Consider the following 20,428-nt stretch of genomic DNA (forward strand, 5'->3'; position numbering starts at 1 on the left):
TAGTGTCGTTTTTCCAGGTAATGGAGAATTTGTCGCCATGCATAACTTGCGTTTAAGGTATTTTTCTTTTTCTTTTCCCTTTTTTTTATTCACATATTGCTTTACTTGCGTTTTCTCATTGCCTGCCTAGCTAATTACTATCGGTAATATTCTATGCTTGTCCAATAACTGCTTTCCTTATCATAGCGTAATGGAACAATATTTTTTATAGAGAGAGAGTAAGATCCTCACTCTCAATTATCCAAAAAAAAAAAAAAAAACACAACCTTAATCCATTAGTTACTTTTTATTTGAGGGTAATCTTGACAAATACCCTTTAAAAGTGTATGGATTAAGATTTTTACCTTTTTACTGTTGATTCGTAACCTTTTTAGTCAAATAATTACACTAACAAAAGGGTATTTATTAAGAGTAAGGGATAAAGATTCAGACTCATGCACTTTAAGGGTAAATTCTCCATTTTTTCTTTATTTTTTATTTTCTTTTAAAGAGTTTTAGCTTTTTTTTATCTTATGTATTTCTGAGTTTGGTTTTTCTATCTTGTATCCTGGTAGTTTATGACCAGTAATTAAATAAGCTACTACTAGCACCGCCAACCATTCTTGGAGAATCTCCATAATCACTGGTATCTTAGTAGGCTACCAATAATGCCGGACTCTTGTGTAGTCTGATGGCTGGCTTTTAACGGTAAAGCAGCCCAATAGGTTACTGATGATAACTTTTCAGGCTATCGCCAATGTCTATAACCGTTGTATCGGCTAGACCCATTGACTCTAGATCCGTGTCTACATCTATGATCTAAGACATATAATTCTTTCTCGTGATGTCAAGTGCAACGAACTCAAGTTTGGTAAGATTTGACATGGTGAAAATTATAACAGAACGTCAATATAATAAGAACCACAGTATTATTATTTCAATAAAGAGTGCAATTAAAATTACATGTTAGTCGTAATATTAATAAATAAAAGGGGAAATATTACAAGTATGAGTATTGTAAGGAAAAATTGAAAATCGTGTGGAGAATGATCTCCAATAAAAAAAAAGTAAAAAATAGAAAATGACTACTAAAATAACAAACATCATCATCATATTCACCATATCGTGAAGATTATATTAAGAATAGTGCAGAGAAGATGAGAAGTGAAAGATAAATATTAAGAAGGGTGAAGAGAAGATGAGAAGTAAATTGTATGGGTTAAGAAATCCACATTTTATAGAGTAAAACCTAGTCTTTTATAGCTGTTATATAGTCGTTAATAGTGGTGTAAAAATCCGTTATATTACCGTTAGAAGTGGAATAAAAATTACAATTGTATACCTCAAATAATGTAGAATAATAAGCATATGAGAATAGTAATATGCATGCAAAAAGTGTAATGAGAAATTACTACTTGTAAGCGGTATAGCCGTCCATTTATGAGAATACAAACACGTCAAACTACTCGGTAAACCTTTCGAATGGTTTATAGCGACAAAATTATAAAAATTATAATACGTTGGTGGCATAACTTTCCTTTCTATGAATATAAAATAATAGAGTATATTTACATACATTTCATTGAATTAATAAGGGTAGAAACTTATAGTAGGACTAGGACTAGGACCTACTTTCTTTTGACTTTAAGGTAGATACTTGTAATTGGATCAGAACCTCCTTTCTTTGAATTAATTAATGTACACGAAATAGAACGTTCGTGCTGATAACATGTTATGAAAACTAAGAAAATGCGAAACTAAGAAGAAAAACTTTACAGAGAGAAACTAGTGTCACGCCCCCAAACAAGGGTTAGTGATGTGGAAACTTGTTTAGAAATTAAACAAGATTAAGAAAGTGATTAAACGGTTAACCATTCAAAAATTTGATTTTAAAATATGAAACATTCAAGTATTTCCAAACAAACCCCACTATTTTAAGAAAATTGAGTTTTTTTTTTAGAAAAAGTGAGGCAGACTTAACAAAACACAGTTACTGTTAAGATCAACATCAAAAGTCAGCCTCTGGTATCCATAGGTTTTACACTTGTGCATACATAAATAAGTATAGAAAAGTAAATAACTGACATCAACCACAGTCTAGTTATGTTTAAGGTTTACAATCCATAGTTAATACATGCCTTAAATAAATCTGATAATGAAGGAAAATACTTCACTGCTTCCTTTCTTCTAGAACTAAGTTCCTCACCTATTTTGCGATGCTTCTAGCGCTGCCTGGGTGGGGTTAAAAATATTTTAAAACATAGGAAAAATGAGCGAAAGACCCAGTAGGATGAAGTTTATAAAACTGAATAAATAAGTAAATAAATAAAATGAAATAATCAAGTCTGAAAGAAATCAATCAAAACCAAACAACATTTTTCTGAAAGGTAAATAAACTTAAGTTCCAGTTTACAGGCAACCAGCAAGTAATTTAATGATAAATTACTTATGACCAAAAGCAAGGCCTTATCACCACCGTAGTGGGCCGTCTGAGTTTCGGGTTCTGCCCCCAAGGATACGATCTCCATATCCAGTCTAGGCCATCACCGTGCTTACCAGTTCGCAAGATATCTTATCTTAAGAACATGTTCATTAAAACTTGAAATCGGTTCATTATGAGATCAATAGCAATAATCAAGTTATTATCTTTAAATACTTTTATTTATCAAACGTGTTTTATATTTTAAAGACATTTACAACGGCCAAAACACTTTAAAACAGGCTAATAAGGATATGAAAAAAATATCATACCTCTTAGATGTCAAACCTATGGCTAACTTCTCGTCACCCTAACCTCCGCTTTCCTTAAAGCTTTAATACTTGATCTTCTCCACTAACTTTTTCACAAAAGTAATGTTTTAGGACATAGTTCTCATTCTTAAAATAAATTAAGTTTAATCGTGTCTAATTGTTTCCTATTAGTGGGTCTTTACTCAAATCTAAGTTTCACAAATGACTTTATAATTCAGTTTAGGGTTCTTTAAAAATTAAAATCCAATTCATTAGTTTGGTTTCCCATTTAATTTTAGCTTAAAAATAAGTTTTTAAAAAAATTTTGGCAGTATGCCAGCATAAATAGGGAAAATTTCAAACTTGCAATTCAAGTTCAATTTCAAAATAAATTCTCCAGAAATCATCAAAACCAGTTTCCAATTAATTAAACAAATCCAATAACTGAAAACACTCATATTCAATTCAATTCTAATAATAATTGTTCAAATCCAAACCTTAACTCAAAATTATTCAAATCTAACCAAAATTACAAATTCTCAAATCAATAACTCAAATTCAAATATAGGTTTTCAAGACATCTTTACCTCAAAGTGATTGAAACTCGTTTCTCTTTATTTCTCTCGTTTTTGTTTGTTTGTTTTTTTAGTGTCTTGGCCAAACAGCCGAGTGAGAGAGAGAGAGAGAGAGAGAGAGAGAAAGAGATGTGGCCGGAGAGAGAGAGCCACAGAGAGAGAGGCCGGCGGGAGAGAGAGAGCTTGGAGAGGAAGTGGCCGGTGGTGGAAGAAAAAGGGAGAGAGAGAGAGATGTGCTGCGGTGGTGAACTAGAGGAGAGAGAGAGCGCAAAAAGAAAGAAACAAAGAAAGAAAGAAAAATAGAGAGAAAAGCCATGGGAGGGAAGGAAGAAAAAGGAAAAGAAGAAAAGGAAAAGAAGAAAAGGAAAAAAAAAAGGAAAGGAAAAAGAAAAGAAAAAGAAAAGAAAAGAAGAAAAAAAAAGAAAATGGAAAAAAAAGAAAATACATTAAAGTTTAAGTGTATTTTTAAAAAATTTTGGAGTGAAATCACAAATACTAAAAATAATTTAAAGTTTCTTGATTAATTAGAAAAATCAAATTAGGCACACGAATAACTCACAATTTAATATAATTACACATGTTTAATTCTAAAGGGCATTACAACTAGAGAGAGAATTTTATTAATTTTTTGAAGCTGTATAAAATGAAGAGCCTTAGAGCTCTATTTATAGGAAAATTTTCATAACTATTTACGGTTACTATTTGCACAGTAAAATTCTAACATGAACATGATAATTTTGACTGAGGTGGACAGCTACTATTTATAATATGTATAAAATATAAAACGACAGGTATTAATAGACACATCTAAATAAGAAATAAATATTATAAATGAAATTGACCCACAACTGATCTCCCCAAAACCCTCATGTGACCTAGGATTAAAGAGTCTGGGTGCATTTTCCTTGTTCATATTATTAATAGATATGTATACAATATTATATCTTCACTCTTTTCCTTTTTTATTTTTTTTTTCCTTCAATTGTCTTTGGACCCATTGTCTTTGGAGTATGGAGAATTCCAAAAATTGGATTCTTAAAGAAGCAAAATTTACGTGAAAATGATATATGAATTGTAATATTCCTTTCCCCCCACCAAACTAGTCATTTTCGACCTTTTAACTCAAGAAACATCACATGACATATTATATTTTTTTGATATACTATGGCTTTTCTGATGTATATATCAAAGAAGTCGTTTTAATTTAGTTTGCGAGAATGACTAAGCAACTTTTGTCCCCCACCAGCTCCTTTATTTTTCTTTTAATTTTTTTTCAAAATTTAAATAGGAAACAGGTTCATAATTTTATAACTTCGAAGAGACAATCCTCCATGTGAATGCAACTTATCATCACTACAATCAAAAAGATATATATTTTTTTTTTTTCAAAAAGAAAGTTAGATGTCTAATTTTTTGAATTTTGAGTTTTCTTCTTTAAAGTCATTATCCATATCTTACGCTCTTAAAAGGGGCATATTGGCCATTTACTCTTTTTTTTTTAAAAACGATAATGTCATTTATTCTTTGTACATATATATAATAATTCTTGTTTTGCTAATGAATACATTGACATTAGTATTAATTCTTTTTCCTATTTCACAAAATAAACTTTTGACATTATTTATTTTTATCAAACTTGAATATTGGAAGAAGAAAATGCTCTTCTCAAAGAAAACGTAGGACACAATTGGGTACAATGAAAGAAAAGTGTTTGAGAAAAAACTTATTTCCGCATGTTGTAGACACCCATGATATTTCGTCATCAAATATTAATCCTCCGATAAATGCTTAGAATTTTGAATTTTGATAATATCAAATATTAATTGAATGCTTCGTTGGGAATGAATAACTCGTCTGAAGAGCAAAGCCTTAAAGCGGGTAATAAGCCAGAAACCAAAATCATATCTTGCTCAAAAAGAGGAGAAATTTATTGCTTTAGATCTTGAAAAAAAATTAGCAAATCTTGATATTTTGAGAAAAGCTTGACCAAGAATTTGAAGTGAGAAAGGTTTTAAATGATAAAAATTTGCTTTGCTTGTATTTATTGTTCTTATGTTTCTTTTATATTTTAGTTTCGCAAGATTTTCTGGTTTTTTCTTTTTTTTTTTTTTTTTAAAAAAAAGGAGCAAGATCGGAAGGTTGAGAACATAATTTTTGGTCATCGAGAAATTATTTGCCAGCTCATATTATTGCTTTATATTACATCGTGAGATGAATTTGCTTTACATAATATTGTAAAATCTCATTCCATTGCGTTTGTATTTCATAACCAACGGAGGGATTGAAGGAGAAGGTGATTCAATTATTAGATTGGAAAAAGGAGATGGGAGAGGGGAGAGGTGAGGTGGAGTAATGTCGTGTTTGGAATTGTTTTTATTTTTATTTTCTATATTTTTTGAGAATAAAAAATGCAAACGATTTTAAAATGACGTTTGACATAATTAAAAATAAAAAAAAAATGAAAATATTTTTTTAATTTAGCGTAAAATAAGAGATAAATGAAAAATAATTTTTAGTTATTTTTTATTTTTTTATTTTCGTTTTCTCCTCTGTCGAGCAGAGAGAGACATTAATGTGTTTTTTTATAATGAAAATAATCTCTTAATAAAACTACTAAACGTATTTTTAAAAATAATTTATGTTAGAGATTGAAAACGTTTTCATTTCCATTTTTATACAAAAAAAAAAATCATTTTAGAACGAGTTTCAAACGCTCCTATATAATTTTCTTTTCAAAAAAGTTAATAAAAAAAATCTTATAGAAATGTATTAAAGTCAAGTGTACGAGGCTATTTTAACCTCAAAAAATATATATTTATAAATTGTGAAAAAAATATAGTAAAAATAACAATCACCGATCGTTTTATTTCTCTTTCACTCTTACCAAATAACTTGGAGATGACTAAAATCTTTTCCATCTTTTATATTTGCATTCTTTTCAATCTATCTTACTCGTCATTCTTCCAACGACCTTCAATCATTAAAATAAAAAAAAAGAACATTTAGTTAACCTAAAAATGCTTGCCATTTTCTTCTTGACATCTACAAACCATATATTTACATGGAACATGTCTAATATACTAACCATCTATGAGTACGTATAGAAGATGAGTTAAATAATATTTTGTCTCATACAAAATTTAAATTTAAAAAGCGCTGTTACATTATTTTTTTTTACAAAATTTAAATTTTGATTCAAACTATATAGTTTGAATCCACTTTTGAAACGGGTCTTCTGTTGCTCGTTCTTGTGAGCCCTATCACAGGACTCATGGTTTAAATCGTGCTCTCACAACGGCCATATTTGGAATTGATCTCATTTTTTTTTTTTACGTTTTTCGAGAAAGAAAAAATGAAAATATTTTTAAAACGGCGTTTGGCGTAATAAAAATAAAAAATAAAAATGAAGACAATTTTTTAGTTTAGTGTAAAATGAGAGAGAAATGAAAAATAACTTTTAGTCGTTTTTCATTTTTTGTTTTCATTTTCTCTTCTCTTAAGCAGAGAGAGAGACATTAATGAGTTTTTTATACTGAAAATAATCTCTTGATAAAACTACCAAACACATTTACAAAAATGATTTCTGTCTGAAATTAAAAATATTTTCGTTTTCATTTACATACAAAAAAATAAATAATTTTAAAACGAGTTCTAAACACACCTAACATATTTACAAATGATTTTCCACATATTTCTTGAATTCGTGACAACCGTCAATCACACTTACCAATCCGCCAGCGGCCGAGAATGGAAAGTAGACTCTGCTCTTAGAAGCACCCAATTCTACCCCACCTCAATAGAAAACAAGGCTCTGTTCTTTAGCTAAAGCTTAACGTATATAGCGGCGCAATTCGCACTTTCTCCTTTCCTTCGTAATTTCCCAAAATCTCTCCATTTCATTATTAAAAAAAAAATCTGAAATTTCTTATGTACTTTTCTTCTCCAATCAACAAAAAAGTAGTATTGGGACAGAGTTTCTGGATCAGCACGTAAACTCTTTCTCTCTCTAGACTCAGATCTCAGAGCTCTTTTCTCTCTCTAATTCCCTCTCTCGACCTCCAATCCGATTCCAATTTCATTGAGGTATTCTCTCTCTCTCTCTCTCTCTCTCTCTCTCTCTCTCTCTCTCTATAGCTGTTCATTTCGATGGTCGGATTATGAAAGTTCGATCTTTTGATTATCTGAAGAGAATTTGAGATAGGAATCTGTTATTTCTCTTTGAGGTTTAGTTTTCAGATCGTGTGCTTTTTTGTGCTCATTTGATATGAACTTTGTTGTTAGAGTTTATGTTGTTGGAATTTCTTAGCATCTGAAATCCGATTCGGATCTTCTTTTTTGCAAGCAATTGATGAACAATAGAGCAAAAAGTTTTGGATTTTGGATTTTTTTTTTTTTTTTATCGATGTTGTAATTGGATCTAAGGCAGACAAGTTATGTTGTGATTAGGGTTTAATGGCGTTGAAATGAACAGATATCAAGTTATTATGGACTGACACTTTTTTTTTTGGTTATAAAAGTGAAATGGAGGGCGAATGTCTGTTTTAAGAAAATCTAATTATTCTTTTCATTTTTTTAAAGAAAAATTAAGTGAAAGTGTTAGTTGCCAAGGAAAGTTTGGACCTTTTGCGACTGAATCAGCCACAATTCCAGCAAAATGATAATTAGGATGAAGAGAGTAAATGGTGAAGTGATCGATTTATGATGTGTATGTGTTGTGTGTGTGTGTCTGTGTGTGTGTGTGTGTGTGTGTGTGTGTGTATTAGATATATAACGAAATGCTTACAAATTTACACTGTTGTTTAAGCTCTGCTATTCATCATCATTAGTGATTATGCATCACTATACGTATCGATGATTAAAAAAAAAAGAAAAAAAAAAGCTGTAGGATGGAAAAAAAAGTAAAAGAATTGGGTCTCACTCTGCTGTGTGGCCGTAATAGTCACATATGTGGTCATTGCTTCCCCCGTAGTGTTCTGATTCTATCGGTGCAGTGGTTTTATTTGGTTTCATCCCTAGTAGTGATAAATAGCATTTTTCGATTTCTATTGGTGCAGTGTTTTGATTGTTTTTTGAATTTCGATGTGGAGTGTTTGATCACTGCCAAACTGGTACTGATATTTGTCGGTGGATTTGTTACATTTGGTATTTATAATTGTTACAGTCATGTGGAAATTCAAACCATTTATGCAAAAGGAATCAGCTGGACTCGAAGGCCGCTCTGTCGATGTGGGAAATCTTAAACTACATGTCAAGAATGTGATTGCTGAGGGCGGGTTCTCTTGTGTTTACTTAGCTCGCGATGCTGTGCATTTGTCAAAGCAATATGCTTTAAAGCACATTATATGCAATGACGATGAATCATTAGAGTTGGTAGTGAAAGAGATCTCAGTTATGAAGGCTCTGCGAGGACATCCCAATGTTGTCACACTTCATGCACATACCATCTTGGATATGGGGCGGACGAAAGAAGCACTCGTCGTGATGGAATTTTGTGAGAGATCTCTGGTCAGTGTGCTGGAAAGCAGAGGATCAGTGTACTTTGATGAGAAACAGGTCCTTTCAATCTTCAGAGATGTGTGTAATGCAGTTTTTGCTATGCATTGCCAGTCTCCCCCTATTGCTCACAGGTGTGCTGAAAGTACTTGATTGGTCCTTACTTAAATTTAGTCGGTCGTTCATTTCTCTCTTTCTCTCTCTCACTTGAAGAGATCATCTCTCCAGCCCATTTACTGTTGACTTGACATAGTATTGCTTGCTGACATTCTGTTTCGATTCAAATTTCTTGATTGTTACATAGCAATTAATAACTGTACTGGCCTGTAAACTACTAAACTGCACTAGTTCAAGTTGTTTTGGCCATTCATTGATAGATTTCGCACAATATTGGTGGCTCAATTTTCGTTTCTGAACAAGTTTCCTGTTTGCTTGACAGTAAATAATAACTAAACTTAGTCGAATACTATATCCAATTTTGTCAACTAATCCTAGTTCTTTCTAATTAAACTATATGCATTAGAACATAGTGATCCCTGAAACCTTTCAGATTATATCCTTTTGGTTAAGATGTATATGCGTGGTGATTTATATTTTTGAGCATTATAATCTATGTTCCCATTTGCCAAAGAAACAAGAGAAAGAAATGGTGAACTCAAAGGAAGAAGATTCACTTGTTCACCTGCTTGCTTTCAGAAATTCATCTATGTATTTTCTAGTATGCCGAGAAAGTTTTGGTGATTAATTTCAAGTTGTTTTTGGATATATTAAGGGACTTGAAAGCTGAGAATATTCTCTTGGGCTCGGATGGATCATGGAAGTTGTGTGATTTTGGAAGCACCTCTACCAACCACAAGCGGTTTGAAAAGCCTGAAGAAATGGGCATTGAAGAAGACAATATCAGAAAGCACACTACACCTGCCTATAGAGCCCCAGAGGTTTAAGAATGAACTCCTCTGAGAATGCACATCTATGTTGTTTTGTGGTAAAAGAGTTCAATATTTTGCATCTTTACTTTTCCTTTTTTTCTCCTTGTTTTTTCACATAGATGTGGGATCTATTCCGAAGAGAAATTATCAGCGAGAGGGTAGACATTTGGGTAAGTCAATTTGAATTTAGTTCCATGCTAAATTATTGTTAATAGCTCCTCTCTTAAAAAGTTTTTCAGAACTGAGGTTAGTTTGTCTCTTTGTAGGCCCTTGGCTGCCTTCTTTTTCGCATTTGCTATTTCAAAAGTGCATTTGATGGAGAATCAAAGCTGCAAATACTGAATGGGAACTATCGCATTCCGGAGTTGCCAATATACAGCTCGTCAATTACAGACCTTATCAGAGACATGCTTCAAGCTTCACCAGATGACAGACCAGATATCACGCAGGCAAGCGCTTTGCTTGATTGGCCCTTCATCTCCATCAATTTAGGTTAGTTTTAGACATTTGTCAATAGTGATCATAGGTCGAGGGACTTCACATTCTTAACTGATGTTTTGAATTCTATTTTGCAGGTATGGTTTCGTGTCAATGAGCAGTTACCTGTGGGTTTACAAAAGTCCTTACCCAGTGGGCCACCTGAAATGCATTCTAGTGAAATACATGAAGGTAACGAAACTTTTACATATACTCTGAAACTGTACTTGATGGCATTTATACTTCTTTGTCTGATACAAGATTTTAGTTTGGTTTCCAAATGTTGAACTCAGTTCAGGCTTTAGATAAACGTTGTAGATTATTTGTTTTAAGATGTAGAAGAGATGCTGCTTATTTTGTCAGGAAAAGAAAATAAAGTTGAAAAAAGAAATTTGTTCATGTTTGTAATGTTTAAAGTCTCGTGTTTGCTTTTTGTTTTTATTTTATTTACCCTGTGATGAACCTCAACTTGACATTCAAATTCTGTTGTCACTCGCTTGGCAAATTTTAAATGCTGAAAACTCATTTAAATGAGATGAATCATGAAAGTTAAATGTTTGAGTTCCGACCTTGCCGTCAATGCCATGTCTTTTCTTTATTACATTTCAGCAGGTATTTCAAGGCTTCCAAACAAGTCATCCCCGGTTCCTCGTAGGAGCCCACCACCCCCGCCTTCATCTGGAGAACCTACTAGAGATCCATCACAACATTCAGCTGCATCAAAGGCAGGGGGAGGCGGAGGGCAGCTTGGTGCTTTCTGGTTCACACAGCATGCAAAGGAATCATTTGTAGCCAAAGACAAGAGCGAACCAAAATTTGATGAAGAACCAATTAGCCATGGTACTATGAGGCATGATATAGTTCGTCCAGAGAATCAAACTGTAGGAAGAAATTCATACGGGCCTTCAAAGGACATTGACGTAGGCTTCTTCCAAAAGGATACAGATCACTTCACTGAGAGGCCAAAGACATCAAATGCCGGGAGCTCGGCAGCTTTCCAAGATGGGGCCTTCAACACATTTGTTGCTGAATTTGATACCAGAAAACTCAGCTCAGAAGTTAGTAATACTAACAAATCAAGTAGGGAACAAGCCTTAGAGGCTGAATTGGAGAAACTGAAAGGGCAGCTTAAGGAAGCTAACTTGGAAAAGGCTGAAATAACTTCGAAATTCGAAAAGCTATCTACCATTTGTCGATCACAGAGACAGGAGATACAGGAACTTAAGCAAGCAGTTGCTGCTACAACTCCATCGCCGAACAAGGACACTTCAAGAAATCAAACTTCACCCGGAGTTCGGCCATCTGCAGCTCCCCTGGTAGTTTTCCTTGTCGACAATCTATACACACACTGCTTTAGTCCTGATCAGTTTCGGTTCATTTTTCTGATATTATTTATCACCATTAACAGCAGAAGGACAATATAGAAGGCACTGTTCGGGAACTCCAACAAGAGAAAGATAGCCGCAACACCATGAGCCCAAAGCCAAGGATGTGGCAAGCTTTTCCAGAGGAACCCAAGCCGCAGCAACCTCCTCCATCGAGCAACACCGTCAAATCTGTCAGAACAAGAAATGGGCCTCAGAACAAGCAGGCCACTCAAGTAAATAGTGGTTTCGACTCTTGGGGTTTTGGAACTGAGAGTTTTACTGCCATTCCTACCGGGAGCTCTCAAATGTCGAGATCACTGGCTGAAGGAAACAATTCTCAGCACACCGGCGAGGCAAAGATTATGGAGAGCAAACCAGCTTCCCAACCGGCTGGATGGGCTGGTTTCTAACTGAGGCCATCTGGAAGTGATAAAGTGGTATTTTATGGGAAATTTGAAAAGGGAATAACTAAAATTATGTGGCTGTGTAAGGCCTAGTTTGTGTTGCTGAGTGATTGTGTTTTGTAGATTTATCTTCTATGGAAAGTTTACATCAACGACACGCTCATCAAAACTGCGAGTGTATACCTTTTGCTTATCTCGTTTGTTTGATAAAAAAATAATTGTTTTTCTTTTCATTTAATTTTATTTTGTTCTTAAATCTTGACGTATTTTGGTTGGCGTGTAAGCGGTTCCTTGTGTTGTACTCTTTTTCTTTCCTTTGTGCTTGTTTTTCTATTCATTTATTTTAACTTCTAAACCCCTTTTTTGGTTTGATCTTGGCTACGGGTTCCCAATTCACAATCTCCAAATTTCACATCATTAGTCTTATTTAACCTCAGCTGTTGAACATTCGTCAAAACAATACGAATCATTCAAACAAAGAGATAAACATAGATTTAACAACAATCTTCAAGAAAACAACCCTAATAACTTTTTAATAAAGGTAAAAACTTCTTTTTTTTTTTTTTAATGAAGGACTCATACAATTACTATAGGTTGGCATTGCCTGTGGAGCGCTCGGGTTCTAAGGGTACTGAAATTCTCCCATTTCAAGGAGATAAAATCTTAAACCTTCTCATTGAAATTCTTCTATGATTTTTTAAAGGGAAATTATAATAAAAAGATTAGTGAGACTAATTTATAGTTTAGAGTAAAATGACTTTTTCAAATATAGAGATGCATGGGTGTAAAAGCAAAATGAGAGTTTTGTTTAATTGTACTTTTTCTTGCTAGTAGTAAGTTAAGTTATCTTATAGTTAATTATGTGGGTACTCTTTTATCTTAATGAGATGAAACATTGCTCTTCTAGCTGACATAAAAGGAATCATCTTTAACGCTCGTTTATTATATTTACATCACTAACTTTGTTTCAATTATTTCTTTTTGTTTTTTGAACATAACGAATAAGTTTCTATTATACGTAGTAAGTTAAGTTATCTTATAGTTAATTATTATAGTACTTTTTTCATGATATTAAACAATGCTCTTCTAGGTCATATATAACGGATCAATTTAACACTCGTTTATCACATGAGCAACACTAATGTTTTTGTTTTCTTAAATTTTTTTTTTTTTTTTTTGGTGGTGGGGGAATAACTTTCCTTGCTATGTAGTTAGTTAGGTTGTAAGTGTATAATTTTTTTAATGAGATAAAACAGTCATCTTCAAGCTTACATACAGGAGATAAAATCTTAAACCTTCTCATTGAAATTCTTCTATGATTTTTTATAAGGAAATTATAATAAAAGGATTAGTGAGACTAATTTATAGTTTAGAGTAAAAGAAGAGTTTTTAAATATAGAAACACATGAGTGTAAAAGTATAGGGAACATGAGAAGTTTTTCACAGATAATTTTTTCAATTTTTTTTTTTTAAATATAAATACTTGGCCGTGTACATAGAGAATTGAATAGAATTACATTGCAGCACCTTAAACTTTTTTTTTTTTTTTTTTTTTTTTCGTTTTTTTTTTTTTTTGCATTATACACCTAAGCTTTTAAATTTAACTAATTACACCATAAATTTTCAAATTAATAGCGATTGAAGTCTAAAGAACTAATGAGCGAGCCCCGCGATTTACACATAAAATGTAAAGTTCATCATTTTTCAAACAAGGTTACTTGTAAATTTCGTTTTCCGAACTATCAATTTAATTATTTTTTTGTAAGTTATTAGACTTCAATACTGACTAGAAAATTTAGAGTGCGATCTGTAAAAGTTTAAACTTTAAGGTTTATTATGCAAAAATAAAAAATAAAAAATAAAAAAGTTTAGATGCAACTGTCTAATTTATTTTGTTTATTATTATTTTTTAACGAAAGCCGCCCTCCAAAGTAGAGCGTTTACTGTTTTGTTTGTGTTTGCCCCAGTATTACCATCACCATCACCATTGGGATCTCTCTCTCTCTCTCTCCGATCACCACTTCTCTCTCTTCCCCTCTTTCTCTCTCTTAGACTTTCATTCTCCCCCGGCGAAGCCCCCACGCCGGCTTCAACGACGCCGTTTCAATCCCGTTCCTGAAAAGTCTAGAACTTTCTCTTCAGAGATTATCGGAGCTTAAATTCCTTCTGAGCAATCCCCATTCTTCGCTTTAATCAATCCAAACTGGCTATGGACTACGAACCCTACGACAGCAGCGGTGAGTTCAATCTCTCAATTCACTACTCTCATTTTCACAAATCGTGATTTCAAGTTCTATTTCTTTTCCTTTTCGATTTCCATGAATTATTAGGGTTAGGGTTGGTTCTTTTTCCTAGTTTGCTGAATTATGAAGGAAATTGGATATATTGAAGAAATAACTCTCTTCCCAATGAGTAAAAGAGAGGTTTTTTTGTGTTTAATTTGTCCTCTTCAATGAAAATTCGTAGGTTGAAACAAATTTTTTATTTTTGTTTTGAGAAGTTTCAAGATTATTTGATTCAGAAATCAGACTGCATAAAGGCATAAACTTTTTTAATTCCCTTTTTATTCAGGCCTAGTTTTTGGGGCATAAGGTACAATTATTCAACATATTTGGAGGATTACTTATCAAAAAAGAAACATATTTGGAAGATTCTGCGGTAGGATCCTAATGTTATTGTACAGTTTTGGATCATCAAATCACAGTAAAATCATATAATCATAATAATAATAGATGGTGTGTTTAAAATAGAGCTTGACGAAGGTCTGACGGTCTATAATTGCGTGACACAATAGGGGATTTGTTGTTTAGATTAAGTTTCATATATGCAGGGAGTTGAATGTACTCTAAGGGCAAGTTTGCTTCTAGATGACTTATTCGAAATTATTGAGAATTTGAGGGCTTTTGCTGGGTTTTTTTCATTTTCTGAACGTAGAAACTAGGAATTATGAAATTAAAAACTATCTTATTTTTGCTTTATCCATTGGAGGGGGGAGTTTGAATTTCTCAAAATATGTCCAAAAGAATTGCAATTTTGTTTATGTAGTATAAGATTTATAGTTTTGGGCATTATCTTTACTGAAGATGTTAGACATCTCTGATAGAACTTTTGAACCCATTTTCATGCATTCTTACTAATACTGATTAGGCAATAGCGGAGCAAGAATTTTTTTTTTTTAAATTCTTTTTTTCAGGGGTTGCAATTTAATGTATTTTATTTTTATTTCTTTACTCTTTGTCTCTCTCGCTTTTTGCTCTATTTATTTTTCGTCCATCTAAATATTTGAAACCTACAATTCTTTTAGATTGATTAAACTAAATTTGGTCTCAAAAGTCGTTATAGATCTCAATAGTGAGTTTATTGTATTGGCCTGTTGGGCCTTGCTTTAATTAAGTGGGGCATGGTTATGATCTTTATTATTGAGTGGGGGCACAATAACCATTTTTGGTCTTTAGTAAGGGCATAATTGAGAATATTTTAAACATAGCATACAAAAAATTGAAATTCAAAATTTTAATGGGGGCGCTTCCTCACTATTGAGAAATCATCTTGTTGATAGCTAGATTCTTAGGCTCCATTTTCTGTAGATTGTAGCTAAATTCCGGCCTCACAGAGATTTGTATCTTTTTTTTGGGGGGGGGTGGGGAAATTGCAGGAACTGACGACGATCTCCCACCATCACATCAAAATAGAATTCCAAGAGGTGGTCGTGTTGCCGGGAATGGAAGATCTGCTGTGGGTTCTCTCCCACACTCTAGGATGTATGGTGACACCGATATGGAGGCCCAAATTCACCAGCTTGAGCAAGAAGCATATAGTTCGGTTCTAAGAGCCTTTAAAGCTCAAGCTGATCTCATTACTTGGGTACTTTTTTTCATTTTGTTTTCTCGGATCTAATATCTATGTTTTTCGTATCAGGTTTAAATGACTACTACGTGAAATGTATTTTCTTCAGGAAAAGGAAAGTTTGATTACGGAACTTAGGAAAGAGTTAAGGTTATCAAATGAGGAGCACAGAGAGCTTCTAGGACGGGTTAATGCAGACGATGTCATAAGGAGGATAAGGTCTGATAAATTTCGAAAAAGCCTGGTCCTTTAACCGAGGCATGAGGCGTATATTTTTTGTTTTTGTTACTATAATCTGTCTCTTAATGGGAACTGTATGTGGCCATTAGAGAGTGGAGACAGGCGGGTGGAGCTCAACCTGGTATGCTTGGTACAAGTCAAGCTGTGCATGATCCAATACCCAGCCCAACTGTCTCTGCATCTCGCAAGAAGCAGAAAGGCTCCCAGTCAGTTGCTTCTCAATCTTTTGGCGCACCATCTCCACCATTTCACCCACAGGCAATTGCTGCATCCCACCAACCGCCTTCATCCACAGCAAAGAGGGGATATGTTCCAGGAGCCAAGGGCAAAAAACATAAGCCTGTGAGTGAAGATCAGTGATGTTTAGTGTAGAATACAACACAAGCTTGCAATTTATTAATATGTATGGTTCGTTTCCTGATATTACCTTTGTTTACTGGGTCAGGTGTTACCCGGTGGATCTTCAGTCAAGCAATACCCTTCCTCCGGTCCAACTGGAAGGGGTCAAGCTGTTAATAGAGTTTCTTCCTCTGCGGTTGCAAATGAACCTGCTGAGGGGGCAGCAATAGATTCATTAATTGGAAAGAAAGTGAGGACAAGATGGCCTGATGACAATAACTTTTATGAAGCAGTTATAACTGACTATGATCCAGCCGAGGTACATAATTTATGGCTTTTTCTTACATAACTTAAGCTTGAAGTAAAGTCATATGGTTGACACGTGTAAATTGTTGTCTCTAATATGTCAGGGAAGGCATGCTTTAGTATATGATGTTGGTTCTGCCAATGAGACATGGGAGTGGGTTAATCTTTCAGAGGTATAGCTGATGCTTTGTCTTGTAGATCTTTGGGTACTCTTTCACCAACTCCAAACGTGAGAAATGACTTATATAAAGCTCATGCTACTAAGCGATTCATTATTGAGCTTAATATGATTGTTGAGCATATAAAATCCCTAACATGACCGCACTATATATCTCAAGATTTTTAGTTTTCTTTTCGGTGTGTAACCTTACAGTTAGTACATTTTGGAGCACGTAATATTCTTCAGTCAATGGACGAATCAGTCCAGTTTTTTTTTTTTTTTTAATTGATTTTTTTTAGTAGTCAACAAATCTATTTTCTTAAGCTTTGAGCCACAAAAGGGACGCGAGTCTTTACATGTCCAGAAACCCCTTTTTTTTTCTCTTTTTTCTTTTAGCTATCACTCCATAAAGGAATTTCTTTAATCTTACCCTTGTTTCTAAACGAGGCTCTGTTACTCTTACACTTCAAGGTTGCTGGAATTACAATATTGACAATTGCTAGGTGACTCGAGGAATGCTGAGTACGCTTAGATGTTTCACATATTATTTAAGAAAAGAATTTAAATATTCACGGGTTCTGATTACTTGGGTGAAGAAGAGTTTCGTGTAGTAATGTACAGATAATAGGTTTTTCTATTTTAAAACCATAAAACGAATTTATTATTTGTTCTGGTATGGCTGTTTCCACCATATTTTGGTTCAGATCCACAGTATAGTTTCTCTCATCTTCCTTTAGCTTTCAGTACTTCCAAAAAGAACACCTCATCTAAGATAGCTTAGTTCTCATTAGTTGTATTTTGTTGAATTTCACTAATGGTATGTTTTTCCATATACTCTTTATAATTGTTGCAGCAGATAACTCCTGAAGATATTCAATGGGTAGATGAGGACAATGGAATTTCTCATCGTGGGGGCTATGGTGGATCCGCTCATGGGATCAATAGACCTGCAGGCCGTGATGGAGTTCCAGGTGCAGGAAGAGGAAGAGGCTCTGCAAAGGGCCAATCCAGAAAGCCATCACAAAATGGCATTGGCAAAAAAATGACAGATGAGATAAAAATTCTTAACACGGATTCTTTAGTTAAAGAGGTAAGCTGACAGGATAATTGCTATCAGTTAAATTGTAAGTTTATTACTATTCTTGTGTATAATATTACTTTGCGATGAATTGTTGACAGGTGGAGAGGGTCTTTGGTGCAAATCATCCAGATCCTCTTGAAATCGATAAAGCAAAAAAAGTCTTGAAGGAGCATGAACAAGCCCTTATTGATGCACTCTCAAAGCTTGCTGACATTTCTGATGGTGAAAGTGGTATTTTTCCCATCCCTCTTCTTTAAGTTTTCATTGCAGGCGACAAAATAATCCTTCTTGAGCATTTCCTAATGTGTTCCTTGCATCATTCATCGTCAGTTCGTGGTAAAACACATGAATAAAAGTCATCACCAGATTTGGCATTTGAAGCATGTAATTGATGAATGTGACTTCAAATGGGCACTCTTATAGGATCTTTAGGAAACGGAATGATCTTATTCAAAGCGTCATAACATTAGGACACATTCTTTTGCATATTTTAAGGTGCAAAAGTCGTCTTTTCTCGTATTTTAATTTTGGTAGAAGTTTCTATACGGCTTTTGGAAACAAAGCAATTACAGTTACCGGTTCTGAGTGTTCAAAACTTGGACCCCATCACAATAACGCTGCAGTTATTCATATCTGCGTTGGTGTATAATACGAGTAGGGTCGAGGCGATAATGCCATGGTGGTATCTGGGAACAAGCATATCAAACTTCTGTTTGGGAATGAGCAAACAAATGTTAAGAATTATCTGCTCTCTTTGATCCTTTTGAATTGGAAAAGTGATGTAGGTCTTTGATTGTATTATATAGTCTTATTTTGTCTTTGCGTTTGTTTCTCTTTTGCCTGTTCTGAGGACATCTTGTCCTTGGTTTAATCTGGCTTTAACTTGTAATACTCATATATATCTCTACGTGTGTGTTACACAGAAGAAATCATATCAAATTTCTGAGCTAATTTTTCCAGTTTCATCCTCTTTGTTGAAACAGATGAAGGTGCACGCCAGTTCTTACATAGATAATCTGTGAATTGAGAATAATGGACTTAGTTTGGGGAGCAACAAAAACACTTTCCCTAGTTTGATTAACTTGAAGGGGCTCACTAATGGCCAGCCTGTTATGATGCAGTGGAGAGACCAACTCTGAAGACCCAACTTTTTTTTTTTTTTTTTAGATAATATTTATTTATTTTTTCCCCCAACATGGTAAAATTGGTGTTTAGGATATAGATATGGTTGTAGGGCAAAGAGCTATTGAGCTTCGTGGTTGGTTATTTATTTACAGTGGGAGTTGACCTTAGGAATGATTTTTCTAGCTGAGATTATTGTAACATGGTCTGATTTAGTAATTAGCCAACTTGTCATGTATTATATCTTCGACTCTTGCCCTTTTTTCAATAAAATCTCAAGTCTTTTATATATTTTTGTTGTACTATCAAGAACGAAAAAAAAAAAAAAAAAAAAAAAAAAAAAAAAAAAAAAAAAAAACTAGATATGTCACTTACAATTAATCATTTGATTCTCGAAAAAAAAAAAAAAAAAAGATCGTTATGTGTAAAATTTTCGAACATTGATTTTTGTCATCTCAAAATATGTGGAAAATATTTTGCAATACTCTTTCTACAGTAGAAGCATTAAATCAAACTAGAGTACTAACTTATATTTTTCCCATGGGCAATTTTCAAAATACCTCCTGAAATGGAGTTTTCTATATTTTTATCCTTTTAATATTAGTTCATATATTTTCACCTTTTAAATTAAAATTAGTTAAAAGGATAGAGTTTTTAAAATGAATACTCTTAGTGAGTCATGTACTTAATGAGGTAGAATTTGTAATTTGTAATTTTTCAATTTACCAGTAAATGGTGTTTTAAAGTAAAATTAACGACATGATTCTCTCACAAATTGTGGGCCCCACATAGTGGGATCTATTAGGTGGGACCGACACATTATTAGAGAACTCGATTCAACCTGAGAAGGTTTAGCAGGTTTCTTGAGAATTATATGGCAAATGTTGACCTTCATCTGCACCATCAGATGATGGAACAAAATAAGGTTTGATATATGGTATAATGGAGCCCCATTTGGGATTGTCTACTTGCCCACAGGGTACTCTTGCCTTTTAAAATTTAAAAAAAAAATAAAAGAAAAAATGAGAATGGTAAATAGAACTGAAGCCCAAGGGTATTTTTTCACTGATTTTATATTCTAGATAATTTGTATAATAAAAGGATCAAAAGTGATATTTTAACTAAATTCCTTTAACATGTTCCAGCTGCAACTGCAAAGATACAAAGTGATATTTCGAAGTCATGGTTTTTCAAATTAGTCTCGAACATATGTTTTGCAATGTCCTGCCTGCAAAGATTTTTTTGCCCCCTCTCAAATTTTGAAAATCTAATTTTTATGCCTAAATTTCTTATAAAGTTCCAGTTATGCCCCTGCTCATAGACAAAATTATACTTGTGTTCCCACTAAATAATAACAAAAAATAAACTATTGTTATAAAA

At 33.5% G+C, this 20,428-nt stretch overlaps 2 protein-coding genes across 6 annotated transcripts; both read left to right on the top strand.

Moving 5' to 3' along the window:
• Positions 1–7,153: 7,153 nt before the first annotated feature.
• LOC21385983 (AP2-associated protein kinase 1) lies at positions 7,154–12,185 on the top strand. 4 transcript variants are annotated; one of them, XM_024165264.1, is made up of 8 exons: positions 7,154–7,367; positions 8,446–8,911; positions 9,550–9,715; positions 9,826–9,876; positions 9,973–10,155; positions 10,282–10,375; positions 10,793–11,499; positions 11,592–12,185. In XM_024165264.1, the coding sequence occupies exons 2-8, from the start codon at positions 8,448–8,450 to the stop codon at positions 11,958–11,960; spliced, it is 2,034 nt and encodes a 677-aa protein (XP_024021032.1). In that variant the 5' UTR covers positions 7,154–7,367; positions 8,446–8,447; the 3' UTR covers positions 11,961–12,185. The 4 variants fall into 4 exon arrangements, with proteins under 4 accessions (XP_024021032.1, XP_024021034.1, XP_024021033.1 ...); XM_024165266.1 differs by having other exon boundaries at positions 11,595–12,185; XM_024165265.1 differs by having other exon boundaries at positions 10,796–11,499.
• Positions 12,186–13,897: 1,712 nt separating this feature from the next.
• LOC21385984 (protein EMSY-LIKE 3) lies at positions 13,898–19,320 on the top strand. Of its 2 annotated transcripts, none has more exons than XM_024165268.1 (9): positions 13,898–14,191; positions 15,610–15,818; positions 15,910–16,019; positions 16,130–16,382; positions 16,486–16,698; positions 16,790–16,858; positions 17,699–17,935; positions 18,025–18,157; positions 18,910–19,320. In XM_024165268.1, the coding sequence occupies exons 1-9, from the start codon at positions 14,164–14,166 to the stop codon at positions 18,939–18,941; spliced, it is 1,284 nt and encodes a 427-aa protein (XP_024021036.1). In that variant the 5' UTR covers positions 13,898–14,163; the 3' UTR covers positions 18,942–19,320. The 2 variants fall into 2 exon arrangements, with proteins under 2 accessions (XP_024021036.1, XP_010095877.2); XM_010097575.2 differs by having other exon boundaries at positions 17,702–17,935.
• Positions 19,321–20,428: the final 1,108 nt, after the last annotated feature.

This window comes from Morus notabilis, unplaced genomic scaffold, assembly GCF_000414095.1.
Source record: "Morus notabilis unplaced genomic scaffold, ASM41409v2 Scaffold4188, whole genome shotgun sequence".
NCBI lineage: Eukaryota > Viridiplantae > Streptophyta > Magnoliopsida > Rosales > Moraceae > Morus > Morus notabilis.